At 44.2% G+C, this 21,495-nt stretch overlaps 1 protein-coding gene across 7 annotated transcripts in view; it reads left to right on the plus strand.

Moving 5' to 3' along the window:
• Window positions 1–21,495, plus strand: part of ARHGEF28 (Rho guanine nucleotide exchange factor 28) — a 524,944-nt gene that overhangs the window by 415,343 nt on the left and 88,106 nt on the right. For all 7 annotated transcript variants that reach the window (XM_033929274.1, XM_033929277.1, XM_033929278.1 and 4 more), the window contains 3 exons: window positions 214–290; window positions 7,515–7,693; window positions 16,205–16,296. In XM_033929274.1, the coding sequence (XP_033785165.1) occupies window positions 214–290; window positions 7,515–7,693; window positions 16,205–16,296 (348 nt within the window). The remainder of the gene's footprint in view (window positions 1–213; window positions 291–7,514; window positions 7,694–16,204; window positions 16,297–21,495) is intronic.

Genomic DNA, 21,495 nt, shown 5'->3' on the forward strand with positions numbered 1-21,495 from the left:
AGATAAATTGATTCCTGTATTAAACATACCCCCCCCAAAAAAAGAAAGAAAGAAGCAAACCAGCAAGCCAAATTCAAAGACGATAAAGTTGCTTCAGCATGTAGAATATATCAACACATTTTTAGTCTAGCATTTAAGCTAGCTTTACTGTTTTCATATGTTCTTCAAAAGATACTCAAGGTTGTTTTTTTTTTTAACCTTTTTGGTTTATAGACATCCTGGCTCTGCTCTTGACTGATGTATTGCTGTTTTTACAAGAAAAAGACCAAAGATACATCTTTGCTGCTGTTGTGAGTACATGAACAAGACCAGAGCAGTGGTGGTGGCAACTGCATTAAATTGAATGCTGACATTTCTTTAGCAGCACTGAATGTACATATTATGCAGACACCACACTACTGCTATATATGTAGTTTAGGTCTTCTAAACACTTTGACATGCTTAAGCTATATGTATAACTTATCTGGATAGAGGCCCAAAATTGCCTTCATCTGGATAATGGTAATAACATTAGGGGGCATCAGTGCCATTTTAAATCTCAGCGCTGAACCAGATGGCAGTGGCAGAGGATCACTGCTGTTGGGGGACTGGACTACTAATGCTGACCATGGGTAGGTCCAGGGAGGGGAGTTAGGGTGTGGGGAATGTAGGGCTCTGGTGGGGTTTTAGTGTCAGTGGGAGCCTGGACCTTCATATGGGGGCCTTAGGAAGGGGGGGATTGGATTGTGTGTATGGGTAGATTTAAGGGGGGATAAGATGTAAGTAGAGTGTATCAGGGGAGATCAGATGTGTGGGGAGGGGAGAATTGGATCGGGGGCCTTCAGGGGTGAGATCTGATGTGGGGCAGATGCTGTATCAGGGGGTGAGAATTGAGATGGAAAGAGCAAATGCCATTGCATCTACCATGAGAGCAACTGAGCCAATGGACTGCCAATATACACAGGGCCGGCTCAACCCTTGGACCAGGTGAGGTCCTAGCCCAGGGTGCCGGTGATAAAGAGCACCAAAATCCCACTCCGACATCTCTCCCTCACTCCTCCCTCCCCTCTGTGGGCAGGAAGGGAGAGATGCCAGATTGGAATTCAGGATTCTGGCACCCTTTATCACCAACATAAGGAGGGGATGGAGACTTGAGATATAGGGGGAGCTACTGCATCAAGGGGGGAGGAAGCATCAATGCAAATATTGGCTTAGGGTGTCATAGTCCCTTGAGCTGGCCCTGAATATACAGCTCAAAAAAAATCCACCAAATAGGTCCACAGCGAGAAGGAGAAAACAAAATCAACTGTGGAGTCAATGATCTTGATGTAAAAGTTTAATTCTTTATAAATAAAAGCGATGCAAACAAATGTTGAATCCATATAACACCCAGGAGAATATGTGGTAGGGACCTGACACGGTCCATGTTTCAGTTTGGAGTAACCATCTTCTGGGGTCCAATCCTATGTTGACACAAATGTTATAATATGCATAAAAGCATCCAAAAACCTGGGAGCTTCAAACTCATGTCTGAATATACAGCTGCACTTATCAGTTCCTAGTGCAGAGTAATGATCCATATGCTAGTTATCACAGCCAACCACTCCTCTGCCCAACCATGCCACTCCCAGCTCATGCCCACTTCCGCGTTAGGCAGATAACATGAAATTTTTATGGCACTGGCTCCTTTTTCAAGGCAGAACATACTAGCCTGGACCTGCATTATCTACCATGCACTATATCCCGTGTTAGCTGCTTAATGCAGCTTAAGAAAAGGGCCCTTTAATTTTTTCTCAGTGCACTAGTTAAATTTAAACAGAATCTTCCTCAAAATATTGTGATGGTTTTTCTCCCTGTACTGAAGGTTGGGTCAGTAACCAGTTGTGATCTCCAGAGAACTGTGGGGTTATAAGTTAAATTGTTCACCAGTATTGTACAAAAATGTGTAAAAAATGCATACTTTTAGTAATGCAGACTGCTTCAAGAATCTGACAATTAAATTAATTATTATAGGAAGTTTGAATTGAAGTGAACCAGGTTAGCCTCATGGTTTCATATTCCTCTCTTTTGTAGTACAGTACATAATCTATATTACAGCTCCTTGTTACATTCTTTGAAGTTTCTTATTTAAACTACAGTATTACAAACTGGCCGAGACGTAGAATGACTGATCTATTTTCATGATGGAATGCATGTCATTTGGGAACACTCCCTACATCCCCTGATATTCAGCTGGCAGCGGGCAGTGCTGTTAATGTTCACCGCCAGCATTGAATATCCATTTTTTTTAAAGTCAGCTAGCATATGCCCAATATTCAGAGTTAACTGGCAATTCATTAGCAAATAAAGATAGGACTGCTATTTATATGGTCTTTTTTTATACACTAATGCTGTCTGGTTAGCTCTGAATATTAGGCGCTAACCAGACTCAATCCCTGAAACATCCCTACTATAGCCAACTCATGCTTCAGTGCTAACCGGTCATTTTCAGCAAAGATAACCAGTTAAGTTCTGCTGAAAATGACAGATAATCACCAATAAGCAAGTTAACAAATTGTGGCCATTTCTGGCCAGTTAACTCGTTTTGAATATTGACTGAACTGTCTTATTTTGATCATTGACAATGAGGTTGCACTAAGTAGCTAAGTTTGATAGTTGGAAGAATATGGATTAAATAAATCTAATTCAACAAGTCTAGAAGATAAATTAACTGGTTGATATTTAGCTGGAGGCAGTCAGCGGTTTTTATAATATGCTGAGAGTTGCCAGCTAAATTAGGCCCCGATATTCACTGACATGCCAGGTCCAGGCACTGGAATTGAATATTGATGGCTCACCAGACCTCTGCAGGGTGCTAGAGCTTGTTCAGGCTGAGCCCACATAAAACAGCTTTGCAGGTCCTATCTACTAGGATCCACATAACATTCCACGTGCCCTTCCCCCTGGAATGTCTCTCCTTCTGTTCTGACCCTCAGTAAGAATAGATTCCTTTTCTGAACCTCCCCCCCCCCCTCGGACCAACTAAGATCCCTGTTGTGTCTGTAGGAGTGATTGGAACAGGAGTGAACCCCACTCATTCTTGTCCCTAGCAGCTGCCTCAACAAAATTCTCACTATACTACTACCACAAGGCTGCTGTTAGTGGTTGCAGTAACCATCTTGTTAAGGCAGCCACTAGTGGCAGGAGTGAGTGGGGTTTGTGTCTATTCCCTTCTCCCCTATTGGACTAAGAAGGATCTTTGATAGTACACAGGGGGGAGGGGGTATCTATTGTGATAGGGGTTGGGCAGGGGGGTCAGAAGAGGATCAGAAGGGGAAGCAGCCCAATCCTTTTCCGTGACTAGTTGGCCAGTATTCAGACTGGTGCCTGATTAACCTCACTGCATAAAATTAGGACAGCCTTTTTTCTATTCTAACTTTATACAGTTACCTTGCCAGTTAGCTGCCTGAATATCGCCACTAACCAGTTAGGTTTCCACTCCGCCCCTGGTTAACATAAAAACATAAGAATTACCGCTGCTGGGTCAGACCAATGGTCCATCCTGCCCAGCAGTCCACTCACGCGGTGGCCCCTTGGTTGAGACCATTGCTCCAAATGAGTCCAGTCTCACCAGTTTAGCATAAACTTGTCCAACTTTGTCTTGAAACCCTGGAGGGTGTTTTCCCCTATAACATACTCCAGAAGAGCGTTCCAGTTTTCTACCACTCTCTGGGTGAAGAAGAATTTCCTTACGTTTGTATGGAATCTATTCCCTTTCAACTTTGGATAGTGCCTTCTTGTTCTCCCTACCTTGGAGAGGGTGAACAGTCTGTCTTTCTCTACTAAGTCTATTCCCATCAGTATTTTGAATGTTTCAATCATGTCCCCTCACAGTCTCCTCTTTTAACCATTTTAGTCTCTCTTCTCTGGACCCTTTCGAGTAGTACCGTGTCCTTCTTTATGTACGGTGACCAATGCTGGACGCAGTACTCCAGGTGAGGGTGCACTATGCCCCGGTACAGCAGCATGATAACCTTCTCTGATCTGTTCGTGATCCCCTTCTTGATCATTCCTAGCATTCTGTTCGCCCTTTTTGCTGCCGCAGAGCATTGTGCAGATGGATTCATGGACTTGTCGATCAGAACTCCCAAGTCCCTATCCTGGGAGGTCTCTCCAAGTTCCGCCCCGGACATCCTGTATTCGTGCATGAGATTTTTGTTCCTAACATGCATCACTTTGTACTTATCCACGTTGAACCTCATTTGCCATGTCAATGCCCATTTCTCGAGCTAGATTATGTCAAGTTGCAGATGTTCGCAATCCCCCTGTGCCCTTAACCTTACCTGTAGAGGGATGGCTGGTTAGTGAGAATATTTAATGGCATTACCAGTTAAGTGTCATTGAATATCCTTACTTAGCCCCAGACAAGCAATTTAAAGGACAAGGAGCTTCTCCTGGCCAGATTTAAATTACTTTGAATATCTACCCCTAAATGATTAAGGACAGAGTAAGATAGGTTTCAGCAGGCATAATTCTAGAACCTAAAATTAGGCATGGGAATTGGCGTTAAGCTTGATTCTATACAGGGCTCATGCCCTTTATAGAATTACACATAGGCCTTGATTCTCCTAGGGATGCCAAAAGTTAGACGGTGCCTAACTTACTTGGTTTAACTGGTGATAAACGATGCAGTAATTGACTATGTCATTTAAAACCAATTAAAAACTAATTTTTTTAAAATGTAGGCACCTACAGAACAGGCTGCTGATGTTCCATCTACAGAGGCGCCTATGGTCAAAGTGGGCATAGCTTGCGCCGGTAGGAGCCCCTGTAGATGCGATTCTTGTGTAATGTAGGCCAGTAAAATCCTGGCCTACATTTCCGGCATCTGCTTTACACACTTCCGGCACTGGTACATGATTGACACGCAACTAACACCGGTTGCAAAATCCGGCCCTTAGTGCTGATATTTTCCAGCACTGAATTTTGAATGCCACTCATAAAATTCCCTCCTTTGCCTTTAAAGTTTGACATGTTTTCAATTACAAAGCTAACATCAACAAAGGTTGTATCAAATATACTTTGCAATATTTGATTTTTCTAACACTAAGGTATCACTGACAATATGCTTATATAGTTAAAATATATTGAGTTTTAGGTTAATTTTAAAATGAAATGCAAAAAAGACTTAAAGGACTCCCATTTTGTCCCTTCCCAAAGAGCAAATTGATTTTCTAATTGTTTTTTTACTCCAGGGGTACTCAGTTCTGATCCTCGAGCTCTATAGGCTGGCTAGGTTTCAGGATATCCACAACGAATATACATGAGAGAGATATGTATACCATGGAGGCAATTATTGTTACTCAGTTATGTTGCATACACATCTTGAGTGCACAAATATGGGCCTGCTATATAGAAAAAAAAAATCCAAATTACACCAAAAGGTTCCACAAAGGAAATGAAGCAGCAAAACAACAAAAAGATTGTGGAACAGAAGATCGGATGTACCAGTTTGTAGTTTAATAAGCGTCCAAATAACTTAAAAACAACATTGTAGTGTTGTGAGCTGTGCTGCTTGTTTGTAGCCTCTTAACTGTTTAGATTGCACTGAGAAGGAAGCCTAAGATTCCAGTTGTCCCAGGTGCCTAAAGTCCCTCCTATGTGAGGTGCCTTAGGCCCTGGGCCAATCAGGGCCTTAAGCCCCTCCCCGGTGCCATTCTGAAGAGGCAGGCCTGCCGGCTGGAGGGAGTAGAACAAAAAATAAAGTCACCACTGATTCATCAATACACTTAGAAAACTTATTTTATGTTTAGAACTCTGCTCAGAGACATGAAGGCTGATTACTCGGCCTCACCTACCAATCATTGCAGTGTTCAAAAAAAGATTATTAATTTAAAGTACTTATTAATGCGCTAGCCAAAAAGCTATGCTGAACATATAAATGCTTTCATGAGGTTTATAATGATGAAAGAAAACTTAACTTTGAATAGTGACTGGTTCCGACGTGCACGTTTCGTGGCTGCGTCAGGGAACCGACAATACAGCTGGATTTAGAGCTGGTAGTGAAGTCACATGCAATTGAAAAGCTAGATCTCTCAAAAAGACGTTTCTTCTCTAATGTCTCAATGTCTTTTGAGACATTAGAGAAGAAACGTCTTTTTGAGAGATCTAGCTTTTCAATTGCATGTGACTTCACTACCAGCTCTAAATCCAGCTGTATTGTCGGTTCCCTGACGCAGCCACGAAACGTGCACGTCGGAACCAGTCACTATTCAAAGTTAAGTTTTCTTTCATCATTATAAACCTCATGAAAGCATTTATATGTTCAGCATAGCTTTTTGGCTAGCGCATTAATAAGTACTTTAAATTAATAATCTTTTTTTGAACACTGCAATGATTGGTAGGTGAGGCCGAGTAATCAGCCTTCATGTCTCTGAGCAGAGTTCTAAACATAAAATAAGTTTTCTAAGTGTATTGATGAATCAGTGGTGACTTTATTTTTTGTTCTATTGACCTCTTTAGTCACTCGATAGTAATTTTCATTTGAACAAGTTACCCCTGCATTTCTTTTTGACTTAGGCTGGAGGGAGTAGGCATCCTTTTGGCAGCCTTCCTGTTAAAGGTATGGGGTGTGTATGTGGGCTTTGGGGAGTGGGGGCACAGGGGAGTGGGAATCCCTCCTGCCATGGACAGTGTGTGTGTGTGTGTGTGTTGGGGGGGGGGGCAGTGGTGGCAGTGGGAGGGCCAACTTGTGGTGGGGCTCGGGGGTTTCCTGCCGTGGCCACTCAACTGATCGCAGCAGGGAGATTTCCTTGCCGTGATCAGTTTAGCAGCCACGTCTAATTGAAATATAGATGAGCATTTCAATGGCCTACATTTCAGGCGCCTATCGTGGCCCTAGGGAGATGCCTAGGGCCACTTAAGCTCGTCTAAGTCCACTTCCAGACAAACCACTCCCAGCCTTGGGCAAGCTTAAGCATCCCTAAATGTCTCCCTGAACTGAGACAGATGCCTACAATGTAGGCGGCTTGCCTCAGGTTTTTTTTTGTTTGTTTGTTTTTTTAGAACACGTGCGTCCCGATTGGCTGTTTAGACAGCAATAGGATGCCTACCGCCGCCTACAATCAGGACACCGTTTATAGAATATGGCCCTTGTGGATTGATTTTATGATTATTGTTTTTAAGTTATTTGGACACTTATTAAACTACAAACTGGTATATCCGATCTTCTGCTACATAATCATTTTGTTGTTTTGCTAGCTGTATAGAATCCAGGAGAAAATGATTCTGCAGGGCTGCAAGTTTTTCCTTTAATATTTCTTTGAATACAGTCACATATTTTGCTTTACCAAGGGCATGATCTCATCCTAGTAGGGTATGGCAGGATTAGACTTAGCACTCTGTGCAGTTTCTTGATCATTGTTTTATTGGAAGAAGAAAAAGACAATGTCCCAGTTCAAAGAAAATAATAGTAAATAATAATAATAAGTAAAACAGCTCTTATTTGACTGTAGAAACCTAAAAACGTTCTCGTATGTGCTGCATGTTGTATATAGGATCAGAAGCCTCCAGTTATATCCCTTCAGAAGCTAATAGTGAGGGAGGTGGCTAATGAAGAAAGAGGAATGTTCCTAATCAGCGCCTCGTCCGCTGGGCCTGAAATGTATGAAATTCATACCACTTCCAAGGAGGAGCGCAACAACTGGATGAGGCAGATTCAAGAAGCTGTGCAAAGGTGAGCTTAACTGGACTTACCACACACATGAGCAAGTCACCCAATCCCCCATTGCCCCAGGTAATATTAGATAGAGTGTGAGCCCGCCAGGACAGATAGGGAAAAAATGCTTGAGTACCTGAATGTAAACCACTTAAGCTATAAATGGAATATGTTCAAATATATTTTATTGAGCTCAACAAAACCATCAAACATGAAACAAACCAAGAACACGTAAGCTCAGCATTTTAGAGAACAAAACCCATCCCCACAGAGAACCCCCCCCACCCCAACACAACCCATCCCAAAGTAAATAAACCCCCCCAGGGTTCTCCTTCCAAGCACATCTCAGCCAGAAAAAAATCATACAAGAATTAGGCAATCCAGGCATAACAAAATAAAACAAAATACAGAGATTCAACTGTTCAGCAAGCGACTCCGTGCCAGCGGGGTCATTGTTGTCCAAAAGGGTTCCCAAATATGTTGAAAGACCCTGCCTTGGAAAGAAGCAAAGTCCAACACATCCCTCCGTTCCCACGTCAATAGGGTAATCATCCGACATCGCCAAAGAGAGTAGTCGGGAGCTGTATCTTCAAGCCAGTTCAGCAAAATACATTTCAGGGCCACCAAGACAGTCCATTTAAGGAAAGCTGCCACTCCCCGCACACGAGGGAAATAGTGAGGAACAATAACAGAGGGGAGCGGCGAATGGTAATTTTCCAAATGCGCTCCACAAAGATAAAAATAGCATTCCAAAAAGTTTGAACAGCAGGGCAAGTCTAAAACATGTATCCCAAGCCCACTTCTGGAGCTTGGCATCTGAGACAGGCAGCAGTTTCACGAAGGTAGGATAAATATGCCCTCTTAAGAGAGATGTACAATCGAAAAACCAACTTATAGTGTTGTTCCCAAAAAGTGATGTATTTTCGAAAGGCCGGCAATCTACGGACAGCCTGCAAAAGCACATCCTCCGGCAAAGTCACTGCAAGGTCACGTGCCCAAGCCTCCCGTAAAGTGGAGTGATCAAACAAGGGGGACTCATCCTTCAAGTGGCGATGATGGAATTTGAGAGGGACTGGTAGTTGAGAACCAATGGTAAAAGCCGTAGAGAGCAACTCATGACTTGAGGCATTCAAAGAGCTGGAGGGTAAGGAAGAAATGTAATGATGAATTTGCATATAAGCAAAATAATCAGTGGGGGGGATACCAAACTCCTCTTGCAACTGTACAAAAGGCTTAATTTTGCCATCATCATCAACCAAATGAAATACATAATGAATTCCCCTTGTTTCCCACCGAGCAAAGCTTGGCCCATCTATTCCGGATAGGAAGGAACTGTTAAAGCAGATAGGCAGAAAGGGAGATACAGAAGAGAAAGAGCATGAAATTTACAGACCCAGTGCCAAACTTTCCGCAAGGGACGGTAGAGCACTTTCGCAGAGAGAGATTCAGGTATAAGAGAGGGAAGAGAATGAAGATATGCACTAAAGTGAGTAGAACGAAAACAAAAAAGTTCCAAAGAAGTGTTAGTGAACGCTGAAGTACCCCTGAAAAGATCATTAATGTGGCGCATACCACAACCAACAGTCAAATAACGAAGGTTCAATAAACCCAAGCCACCCCTGTACCACGGAGCCGCGGCCCTCTTATAGGGCAAATGAGACCGCTTCCCAGACCAAAGGAATTTCTGAACCAAGCGTACTAGGCGTCTCTCATCTCGAGAAGACAAATAAAGAGGAAGGACCTGAAAGACATATAGCCAACAGGGGACGATAAGCATATTGTAAAGATGAACTCGACCTAAGAGCGAAAAAGGGAGAGTTCCCCATAGCTGTAATTTATTTTGAAGGGCCTGGAACAACGGTTCCACATTCAAGCGATACAGTTGAGATAAGTCCTGAGGAATAAGGACCCCCAAGTATTTAAAAGTTGAGTCCGCCCAACGAAGAGGAAAAGCACCCCTACATCGAGAACGCAGCTCAGGTGGGAAAGGTAAGGCCAAGGACTTTTCCAGATTAAGAGACAGACCAGAATAAAAGCCAAATTCGGAAATGAGATCCAACGCAGTCGGTAAAGAATCTTCAGGCCTAGTGAGAATCAAAAACATATCATCCGCAAATGCCAACGTCTTCAACTCAATCCCTTCAACACAAAGGTCCCTCACATCCGCAAAGCCCCGAAGAGTACAGAGCAAAGGTTCTAAAGAAAGAATAAACAACAAGGGGGAAAGAGGGCAACCCTGTCGGGTTCCACGGAGAATAGGAAAAGAATCTGTGCGGGTCCCGTTGACGAGAAGGGAAGCCCGCGGGTTAGAGTAGAGAGAACGTATAGCATCCAGGTAGAAACCCCCTAACCCAACATGCTCCAGGGTACAAAACAAGAAGGACCAGTAGACACTATCAAATGCCTTAGAGGCATCAAGGCTGACAAACAGAGCCGGAAGCTGATGAGAGTGACAATGGGCAAGGGCAAAGAGAACCTTAAGGACATTGCAGATGGATTGACGCCCCCGGACAAACCCAACTTGATCCTCATGAATAAGTGCAGGAAGATGTGGAGCAAGACGATCAGCCAACATACGGGCAAAAAGCTTGAGATCCACATTGATCAAGGAGATGGGACGATAGGATCTCGGGGAATCAGCCTCCTTGCCAGGCTTCAACAATAAAGAGATAAGGGCCTCATTGGCATAACGTGGAAAGGAGCCCTGATCGATAGCAGCATTAAAGTAAGCCAGCATAAGGCCACAAAGATGAGGAGAGAGAAGTCGGTAAAAGTCACCCGAAAAGCCATCCGGACCCGGAGCTCTATCAGAGTGGAGAGCTTTAATAGCAGATTCCAATTCAGCCACCCTAAAGGGGCTATTAAGAGAAGAAACTACGTTGTCCAGCAGGTGAGGAAGACCAGAAGACTGAAGATAGTCCGTCAACAAGTCCGGGGAAACTTCATCGGGAGCCGCATATAACCGGCTAAATAAGTCAAAGAGCACTCCAGAGATATCAGCCATTTTGGTCACCACCCCCCCACTTGGGACAAGATCGGCTTTCTATTAGCCTCAACTTTAACCAAGCGGGCCATGAAACGCCCAGGTCTATTGCCAAAACGTTGAAAGCGGTGTTTATGAAAAGCCATCCACCGTTGGGAACGAGAATGAAGTAATGAATTTAAAGCCTCCTGGGTAGACAAATAGCATTCTCGAGTCTCCCGTGAGGGATTCAAATGAAAAGACCGCTTAGCCACTCATAGAGCCCGCTCTAAATTAATAATTCCTTTATGGATACGCTTGTTACGAGCACTCAGAAAATAAATAATTTGTCCCCGAATCACCGTCTTACCCGCCTCCCAAAACAAAATAGGATCATCCAAATGGGGAGCATTGTTAGTAGAATAGTCTGCCCATTGGGCCTGCAAAAATGTATGAAATTCCTTGTCTTTAGCAAGATAGGCGGGAAATCGCCAAAACGGAGTCCGAAGCTATTCGGAATCTAAAGAAATATCAACCCAAATCGGAGTATGGTCCGAAATATTTAGGGGGCCGATCTCAGCAGATTGGACAAAGGAGAACAACGTCGAGGACAGAAAAATATGGTCTATCCAGGACCAAGTCCCATGAGCCCGAGAAAGATGCGTATAATCACGAACTTCAGGATGTAAAAGACGCCAAGGGTCTACCACAGAAAGAGAATCATAAAAATCAGAAAGAAGGCGACCCTTAGCCCCCAAAGAAACAACAGAGATACCGGACTTATCTAAGTCTGGACGTTGTACCAAATTAAAGTCACCCAAGAGAAGAAGAGGGTCCCCAGAAAAACGAGAGCAAAGCTGAAGCAGACGTTGTAGAAAAGCGGATTCCCCCGAGTTGGGGCCATAAGCCACCAGCAAGAGATAAGAGCGAGCACCCAAAGTGAGGTGCAAAAGCAAAGATCTCCCATCAGAAGCCTTGTCCAAAACCTGCACCCCAAGAGGCGAAGATTTGCAGACCAACACTGCAACCCCACCATGGCGGCCCGCTATAATGGAATATAAATAGTAAAAATAAATAAACTAATTAATAAGGATTTGGCGGGATATAAGATTGCACTTAACATAACAAATGTTAAGTAGTAGTAACTACTTGTATCAGCAACACAGATATCTGTGGCTGTTATCTCTTCTCTCTTCCATATGACCAATAAAATAAGGGAGATATAAACAGGTAAAAGAGATCACAGATTTATTTGCAAAATTTAGGGTCATTTATTAAACTGCATAATAGCTGCAAAGCCTCTTCATTAACTGTAGGGAGTGTGCTCAGCATCTGCCCACACAGTTAATGCAGAGACAATACATTTATCACTTGTTAAGGGCATAGAAACATAGAGATATGATAATAATAATAATTTATTTTTGTATACCGCTACACCAAAGAAGGTTAAAAGCGGTTCACAACAAAAAAAATTACATACAATCAATGAAGTTAAAAGATGACATAATAAAATTGATCAGTTAAAAATTAAAAGACAACTATTGAGACAATGATGAGTTAAACAGTAACACAGCTAAGATATAATCTTGTCAAATAGACGTGTCTTTAATGATTTTCTAAAATCGGAATAGGAAGTAGCCTCTAGTATTGGTTTTCCAAGCCACGTATTCAGTTTAGCGGCCTGGAATGAAAAAATTCTGTCAAAGAACTTCTTGTATTGGCAGGATTTTATAAAAGGGTAATTGAATAGACTTGTTTTACGTGTGCTCTTGTTGGAATAGTTAAAAAAAAAGTGAGAAGCATGATAGTCTGGTAGCATCCCAAAAACTGCTTTGTAACAAAAACAGGAAAACTTAAATAAAACTCTGGACTCTACCAGCAACCAGTGAAGTTTTTGATAGAAGGGAGAAATGTGCTCCCATTTTTTTAAATCCAAAAATGAGGCAAATAGCCATGTTCTGGATCAGTCTGAGTTTTGATGACAAAGGCCAAATAGCCCATCCAGTCTGCCCATCCACAGCATCCATTATCTCCTCCTCTCCCTAAGAGATCCCACATGCCTGTCCCATGCTTTCTTGAATTCAGACACAGTCTTTGTCTCCACCACATGTCAGATAGCACAGACGTACTTACTACCATATGTATAGGTAATCTCCATTATCTGCTGTGGTATAGTTCACATGCCATAAGTTGCTTTGTATTAACTGCAAGGCCAAGTTTGTATTCCTTCCTTTCTCCTTCCCAAATAGGCTACTTCTGAATATACCAAGCAAGCTACCACATTTACAGAAGATAGAGTGGCACTAGAAAAGGTTCAGAGACTAAAACTAAGAATTTTATAATGCCCTTGTACTGCTCCATGGTGCGACTTCACCTGGAGTATTGCGTTCAATTCTGGTCTCCTTATCTCAAGAAAGATATAGTGGCACTAGAAAAGGCTCAAAGAAGAGCGACCAAGATGGTAAAGGGGATGGAACTCCTCTCATATGAGGAAAGACTAAAATGGTTAGGGCTCTTCAGCTTGGAAAAGAGACGGCTGAGCTTAATAAAGCAAAAATAAATCCCTAAACCCTATTTACAAGATCGCATCGAGAACGTCCAAAGTCTGCCTAAGTCCCATAAACAGAACTCACGTCTATCAAACCCACGTCTATCTTAAGTCCAAACCATGCTCAAAAGTATACTTCCTTACAATGCCTATAAGACCTAGTTTTACAATTGCTATGCAGCTTGTTAGCTTCCTCTGTCTGGTTAAGCTACAGCCTTCTGCACTGATGTTCCTAGTTCGAATCCAACTCAGTACCTCTGAAAGAAAATAAATAAATGAAAACATCAAACAGATTTTTAAAAATGGTTTGGTGCCAACATTTTACAATTATAATAAAAAATATCATAAATTCGCCATTCTAATAACATCACAATTATAACATTAAGGACATTGGTTGGATGTTTAACTCCCGCCTAACCCCCCCCCCCCAATTCTGTAAAGGACTTCTTAAAAGGTGGATGTCCTCCTGATGCTGAGCACCGCTCAGCGTTCTTAAGCGTGATTCTACAAAGTGCGCCTAACAAGGACATCCAAACTATGCTCAAATTTAGGCGCACGTTGCAGAATTTGGCCCTTTGTGCAATAATAATGCCTACAAAAAAATAAAAATTAAAGCACTTAAAAACAAATGTGTTAGTTTGGCAATTAGCATGCCTTAGAAAAATAAGCTGGTTTTGCGCACATTATGGGGTCCTTTTATTAAGGTGTGCTAACCAATTTAGTGTGCGCTAAAGATTAGCGCGTGCTAAATGCTAAGACATCCATTATATTCCTATGGGCATCTTAGCGTTTAGTGCACACTAATCTTTAGTGCACGCTAATTCGGTTAGCACACCTTAATAAAAGGACTCGTATATGCATGGACACATTATGCCAGTTTATTTTTACAATATAACAACTGGGTGAAATTCAAACAGAAAAAGTTCCCAAAGGACTGTGAACTAACAAAAACGAAAAAGAAAACAAAAAACAAAATGAAAATGCCTTTAAACCTCGAAGGTGCTCAGAACCAATATATGGTAAGAAAGTGACCAAACCAGGGCAGCAATCCCTGTAAGGACTTTCAAAGAGTCTATCATTACACCATCCTCAAACGATAGAAAGGTATTTAAATTTTAGTGAGTGTCTTTTTATACTGTTTTTCTTCTTTTTTCTATTAAATATCCATTTAAAATGTCCAACTTGCTACAGCAGGTACAGGTGGGTCCTAACGCGTTTCGCGACAGACTTCTTCAGAGAACCCCCATGCTGGATGGAACATCAAGTTCAACAACTTCCTTAATCTTCACTTCTAAACCGATTGCATTTCCTGTTGTAGCAAGTTGGCTTCCTAAACTCTCACAGTTAAGTTTTGCCTATTTTGAGGATCATAGTTTTCACTTAAGCATTGGACATTTTAAATGGATATTTAATAGAAAAAAGAAGAAAAACGGTATAAAAAGGCACTCACCAAAATTTAAATACCTTTCTACCATTTGAGGATGGTGCAATGATAGACTCTTTGAAAGTCCTTACAGGGGTTGCTGCCCTGGATTGGTCACTTTCTTACCATATATTGGTTCTGAGCACCTTCGAGGTTTAAAGGCATTTTCATTTTGTTTTTTGTTTCCTTTTTCCTTTTTGTTAGTTTATTTTTACATACAGTAGACTTATATAGAGCTGAAAGGCAGACTCCTTCCTCTCCCGTGAAAAGAAGCGACTGAGAGGGGACATGATCGAAACATTCAAGATAATGAAGGGAATAGACTTAGTAGATAAAGACAGGTTGTTCATCCTCTTCAAGGTATAGAGAACGAGAGGGCAATCCCTAAAGTTGAAAGGGGATAGATTCCGTACAAACGTAAGAAAGTTCTTCTTCACCCAGAGAGTGGTAGAAAACTGGAACGCTCTTCCGGAGGCTGTCATAGGGATTCAAGACAAAGTTAGACAAGTCCCTGCTGAACCAGAACGTATGCAGGTAAGGCTAGACTCAGTAAGGGCACTGGTCTTTAACCTAAGGGCCGCCGCTGGAGCGGACTGCTGGGCCCGATGGACCACTGGTCTGACCCAGCAACGGCAATTCTTATGTGTGTGTTGCATTTGCACATTATGGGCCTGATTCTCCAAAGTGCGTCCCGATTTTAGGCAGCTGTAGGCGTCCTACAGCTGTCTAATCAGCCAATCGGGATGCACGTTTTTAAAAAAAATGTTCCCCAGGCAGGCCGCCTATATTGAAGGCGCCTCCGGGAGCCTAGGGAGACCCGCAAGACGCCTAAGCTCGCCTAAGGACCTTAGGCGAACCTAGGCGGCTCTACGCATCTCCCTAGTAGAGGAAGAGACGCTTAAAATGTAGGCCAGCAAAATGCTGGTCTACATTGTAAGTGGACGCGGCCGCTATACTTATGGCAGCAAGGGATCTCCCTGCTGCAATAAGTATAGCGGCTGCGGTCACGGCCGCCTGTCTCATCGCCGACAGGAGGATGCCCAATCCTCCTGCCGGAACCCCCCTGGGACCCCCCTCCCCCCCAAACTGGTAATCGCGGGCAGGAGAATGCCCAGTCCTCCTGCCGGAACCCCCCTCCCCCCCAAACTGGTAATCACGGGCAGGAGGATGCCCAATCCTCCTGCCTGAAAGCCCGACGACCCCCCCCCCAAAACTAACCTTTACATGTTGGTCGGCTGGACGGGTCTTGCTGCCGTCCAGCCGACGGGCCCGCCTCGTGGAAATGAGATGGGCCTGCCCCTTCCCGGCCCATCCCCGCTAAATCTAAGGCCTGAATCAAGGCCTATATGCGTGGGCATGTTATATGCATAAAAATAAATGTTAATTGTGTATTTATTTAAAACATTTATTTACCATCTACAACTAGACGGTTTACAGTGTTGTGTAATGCACTTCCGTAAAAGGGTCTTTAGTTCAATGCACCATACCCATTCCTGAATCTTCAGTACCAACTAACCTGCCTGCAATTTTTATTGTTCTCTGTTATATATTATTAATAACACTTCATATGTCTTGGATAATTTTCTTTTGATTAAGCTGTCCAGAAGAAGAAGAAGGGAAAATGTATGAATCAGATGAAGATAAGCGGATAGCCGAGGCCAGAGTAGCTAAAATTAAAAAATTTGAAGGTAGGTCCCTATGCAGCATTAGAATTATGAAAAAATGTTTTATATTTAAGGAAATGGCACATCTAATAAAAAGAAAGTTTCATTTGTATGAGCATGGTAATTGGATAAATTGAAAGTGAATTTCACCTTTCGTACAGTAACAGCATGCAGAAAAGCCTTTGTAAAGTAAGAATGTCATTGCTTCTTTTTGCAAAATTACCTTTAATTTAAATTAGTTGGTATTGTTAATCCAATTAAAAATATAATGAGATTGAAGGTATAGAAAATTGTGAAACATCCAAATGAATTAAGGAATCTAAGCTCCTGATCTGAAATTCAATTCCTTTGTATAATTGTTACATGTACATCCTGATAGATCTGTGAGTTTTTTTCAGGGGTGGGGGGTGGGTTGTACTGTAGTGCAATGCAGGAATATGGAAAGTTCAGTTAGAAACTGCAAAGCTAGAATGGATTATGCAGTATATAAATCCGTTCAATCTTTTGGAAAGATTTGGATATCTTTTCCTTTGTGAATTGCCTGCGAAGAAGAGTAAAAAAATACATGTATTATGGCGGCACCTATATCAGGAACAGCCATTATAGGAAAAACATTTAAAAAAAAAAAAAAAAAAAGAAGCATCACTTGGGCTGTTCACAATGTTTGCCATTGTATATGGTTGTACAGGAGCTTCGATAGATTTGCTACTTCTGAACATTGTTTTTGTCAATTGTTTTTGTGGATTCCTGATGCAGACTTGTAGCCAAAACACGGTCTGTCGAGTCCTGTTTCTGGTTCCACTCTATGGGCTCCTTTTACTAAGGTGCAAACCACGTGCTAAACGAAAAATACTAATCTTGAGCGCGTGCTAAAAACGCTAGCACACCTTAGTAAAAGGAGCCCTATGTGTTTATATGATTAAAGTACAGTGTCCAGTTTGACGGTATGGTCTTCTCTTCTGTTTTCATTATGCATATAAGAGCAATCATCTATACCTGTAAGCAGCAGATTTTGGTAGTTACTAATGGTAGATACAGCAGATCTTGCAAATCTGCATGTCTAAAGGGAACCAACTAAGGAGACTACCGTATTTTCACGCATAGAATGCGCGCGTTATACGTGTTTTTACAAACCGTGCATAACCTTGCGCGGTATATGCGTGAGTGCGTTGTACAAAATTTTTTTTACATAGTTCCCCCTCCCCCCGACGTCCGATTCACCCACCCCGCAGGACCGCTCGCACCCCCACCCCGAAGGACCGCTCGCACGCACCCCACCCCCACCCCGAAGGACCGCTCGCACGCACTCGCACCCGCACCCCCACCCTGAAGGACTGCTCGCACCCCCACAGCCTCCCGACCCCCCCCCATCATGTAAAAGCTCCTACCGGTGTCCTGCTGCTTCCTCTTGGCGGTCCCGACACCCAACACAATCGGGGCAAGAGGGAGCTCAAGCCCTCTTGCCCCAGCCAACCGCGGCACCCCCGACACGATCGGGGCAAGAGGGAGCTCAAGCCCTCTTGCCCCCCCGACTCGATCGGGGCAAAAGGGAGCCCAAGCCCTCTTACCCCGCCGACTCCCCAACTCCCTGACAATATCGGGCCAGGAGGGAGCCCAAGTCCTCCTGGCCCTGGCGACCCCCCATTAGTTGTTCGGGCCAGGAGGGAGCCCAAACCCTCCTGGCCACGGCGACCCCCTACCCCCACCCCGCACTACATTACGGGCAGGAGGGATCCCAGGCCCTCCTGCCCTCGACGCAAACCCCCCTCCTCCCAATGACCGCCCCCCCCAAGAACCTCCGACGCCCCCCCAAGCCGACCCGTGACCCCCCTGGCAGCCAACGATGGAATGAGGCCGGATTGGCCCATCCATCCCAAATCTCCACCTACTGGTGGGGCCTAAGGCGCTTGGGCCTATCAGAATAGGCCCGGGAGCCTTAAGTCCCACCTGGGGGCGGGGCCTGAGGCACATGGGCCCAACCGACCATGTGCCCAAGGCCCCGCCCCCAGGAGGGACCTAAGGCTCCCGGGCCTATTCTGATTGGCCTAGGCGCCATAGGCCCCACCAGTAGGCGGAGCTTTGGGACGGATGGGCCAATCCGGCCTCATTCCGTGTTGGCTGCCTGCCGGACAGGCGGGTTTGGCTCCCGTCTGTCTGGCCAACTACACAAAGGTACGGGGAAGGGGGGTGGGGGGGTCGTGGGGGTCGGCCGGGGGGGTCGTGGGTCGGCTGGGGGGTAGTCGGAGGTTCTTAGGGGGGCGGTCATTGGGAAGAGGGGGGTTTGCGTCGAGGGCAGGAGGGCCTGGGATCCCTCCTGCCCGTAATGTAGTGCGGGGTGGGGGTAGAGGGTCGCCGTGGCCAGGAGGGTTTGGGCTCCCTCCTGGCCCGAACAACTAGCGGGGTGGGGGGGGGTCGCCAGAGCCAGGAGGACTTGGCCTCCCTCCTGGTCCGATATTGTCGGGGAGTTGGGGAGTCGGCGGGGCAAGAGGGCTTGGGCTCCCTTTTACCCTGATCGTGTCGGAGAGTCGGGGGGGCAAGAGGGCTTGAGCTCCCTCTTGCACCGATCATGTCGGGGGTGCCGCAGTTGGCTGGGGCAAGAGGGCTTGAGCTCCCTCTTGCCCCGATCGTGTCAGGGGTGCTGCGGTTGGCTGGAGCAAGAGGGCTTGAGCTCCCTCTTACCCCGATCGTGTTGGGGAGTCGGGACCGCCAAGAGGAAGCAGCAGGACACCGGTAGGAGCTTCTACATGATGGGGGGGGTCGGGAGGCTGTGGGGGTGCGAACGGTCCTTCAGGGTAGGGGTGCGGGTGCGGGTGGGAGTACGTGCGAGCGGTCCTTCGGGGTGGGGGTGGAGGTGCGATCGGTCCTGCGGGGGGGGGGGGGGGGTGAATCGGACGTCGGGGGGGCATCAGGCTTTCAGGGTGGGGACAGGACTTCAAGGGGGAGAAGAGAGTCGGGGCAGGCGAAAGGAGAGTCGGGGTGGCCGGAGGAGAGTCGGGGCGGGCGAAAGGAGAGTCGGGCAGCACGCGCGGTATACGGGTGTGCGCGGTATATAAAAATTTCTGTACATAAATTTGTGTTTTTTGTGCGCTATACCCGAGTGCGCGTTTTACACGGGTGCGTGTTATCTACGTGAAAATAAGGTACTCCAAAACTCAAATGTTTTGATTTTTGCAGTAGTTTGAAATACCAGAAAGGTGAGTGCAGTTGTTCCCTTGACCATTCTTCCAAACAAACGCTTACCTGACATGCTTGACTCAGAGCAGTTGTAAATGTCATTGGGCAAATTTTGTGACATATACGATGGTTGATTCATAAGTGATAGCAACTATTTTTTTCTCTCGAAAATGCTCCAACACTGGAAATCTAATACATATGTTTGAAAGTGTGACATGCTGCCACCAGATGAGAGATGAGTGCAGGAGTCTCTGGTGGGGGAGAAGCAAAAAACATTACATTTTAAACATCATTTTATTCTTTATTAGAACTTGTTATACCTCTTCAGCATATGACAGATCTAAGCGGTTTACAATACAAATATTTTATTAAAGGAACTCTCAAGTTGTCCACGGTTTGTTGCCATTGATGGGGAAGACGTGAATATCATCAGCTGCATTTGATTTGCTAATGTGTGCCACCTCTCGCCGAAATGCAGTTAAAATGTCACGTTTATTAGCAAAAATATATAATAAGAGTCTCCCCTGACCCCCCTCCCCCCCCCCCGAAAAAATATTTTTGTTTGAATTCCAGTACTCTTCTTGGGTTTGTTGTGTTTCATCTGTTTATTAGCAAAGCATTTCCCATGCAGTGGCCTCTTCACCTCACCACTGTTCGATATGGCAGAGCCCAATCACCCAATTTTTCTCGTAGCTCTGCATGACGCTCCCATGAATTTTTGCTGCCATAAACTGCTATCCTGACTTAAAAGCATTGTTCGGCTTTACGAACCACTGTCACCAAAAGATTGACATTAACCCTTTCAGGACCATAAGGATCGTAGGCCAATTTTTGTGGTTTTGACGACATTTTTATGGTAAAAAGGGCTTGCAGATGCCAAAAAATTGATTTTTTTTGTGAAATATCATTATTTTTATTTAAAAAAATCACACTTCTGGCTTATGGACAGTGTGGCAAGTGAATCTTCTTGTCAATCTGGCAACGACGCTAATGAATGAATGTCGGAACCAGTTTGTTTACATAAAGGCAGTATCGTATGGAATCCGTACATATCAAATTTAGAACTGTAGGCTATCCCAATCAAAATTGATAGGATTTTAAAGTTATGGAACAAATATGTCCCTTGGTCCTGAAAGGGTTAAGGCATGATCAATTCCAGTGGAAGGAAATTGGGGAAGGAACTGTGCACATCAACCAGAGAGAAGAAAGGTTTATTTGATACAAGCAGCATTACAAACATGCTATATTGCCATAAAACAAATATGTCTTGGGTCTACAAGACATATTTGTTTTATGGCAATATAGCATGTTTGTAATTTTAACAGCTGCTTGTATTGAATATACCTTTCTTATCTCTGGTTGATGTGCACAGTTGCTTCCCTACTTTCTTTCCATTGTGATCAATTCCAGAACACTGCACTCATTTCTCATCTGGTGGCAACATTAATAAGTACAGTACAAGTTACACACTTTCAAATTAGATTTTCAGTGTTGGCGCATTTTCAAGAGAAAAAAATAGTTGCTATAACTTATGAATCAACCCTCATACATATGTTGCCGTTGTAAAATAGGAAATGTATGCATGGTTTTTTAAAGTCCATCCAAACCATGCCACATCATGTCTCCTTGAAATCTATGCTTACTGCAGGTAATTTACATAAGAACTGAGGGCTAGATGCACTAAAAATGTTCATTGTGATCTGATTTTTTTTGGGGGGGCTGATTTCTAAACAGTACATAAGAACATAAGCAATGCCTCCGCTGGGTCAGACCTGAGGTCCATCGTGCCCAGCAGTCCGCTCACGCGGCGGCCCAACAGGTCCAGGACCTGTGCAGTAATCCTCTATCTAAACCCCTCTGTTCCCTTTTCCAGCAGGAAATTGTCCAATCCTTTCTTAAACCCCAGTACCGTACTCTGCCCTATTACGTCCTCTGGAAGCGCATTCCAGGTATCCACCACAAGTTGGGTAAAGAAAAACTTCCTAGCATTCGTTTTGAATCTGTCCCTTTTCAACTTTTTGAATGCCCTCTTATTCTTTTATTCTTTGA

The sequence above is a fragment of the Geotrypetes seraphini genome, chromosome 1, assembly GCF_902459505.1.
Source record: "Geotrypetes seraphini chromosome 1, aGeoSer1.1, whole genome shotgun sequence".
Classification (NCBI taxonomy): Eukaryota; Metazoa; Chordata; class Amphibia; order Gymnophiona; family Dermophiidae; genus Geotrypetes; species Geotrypetes seraphini.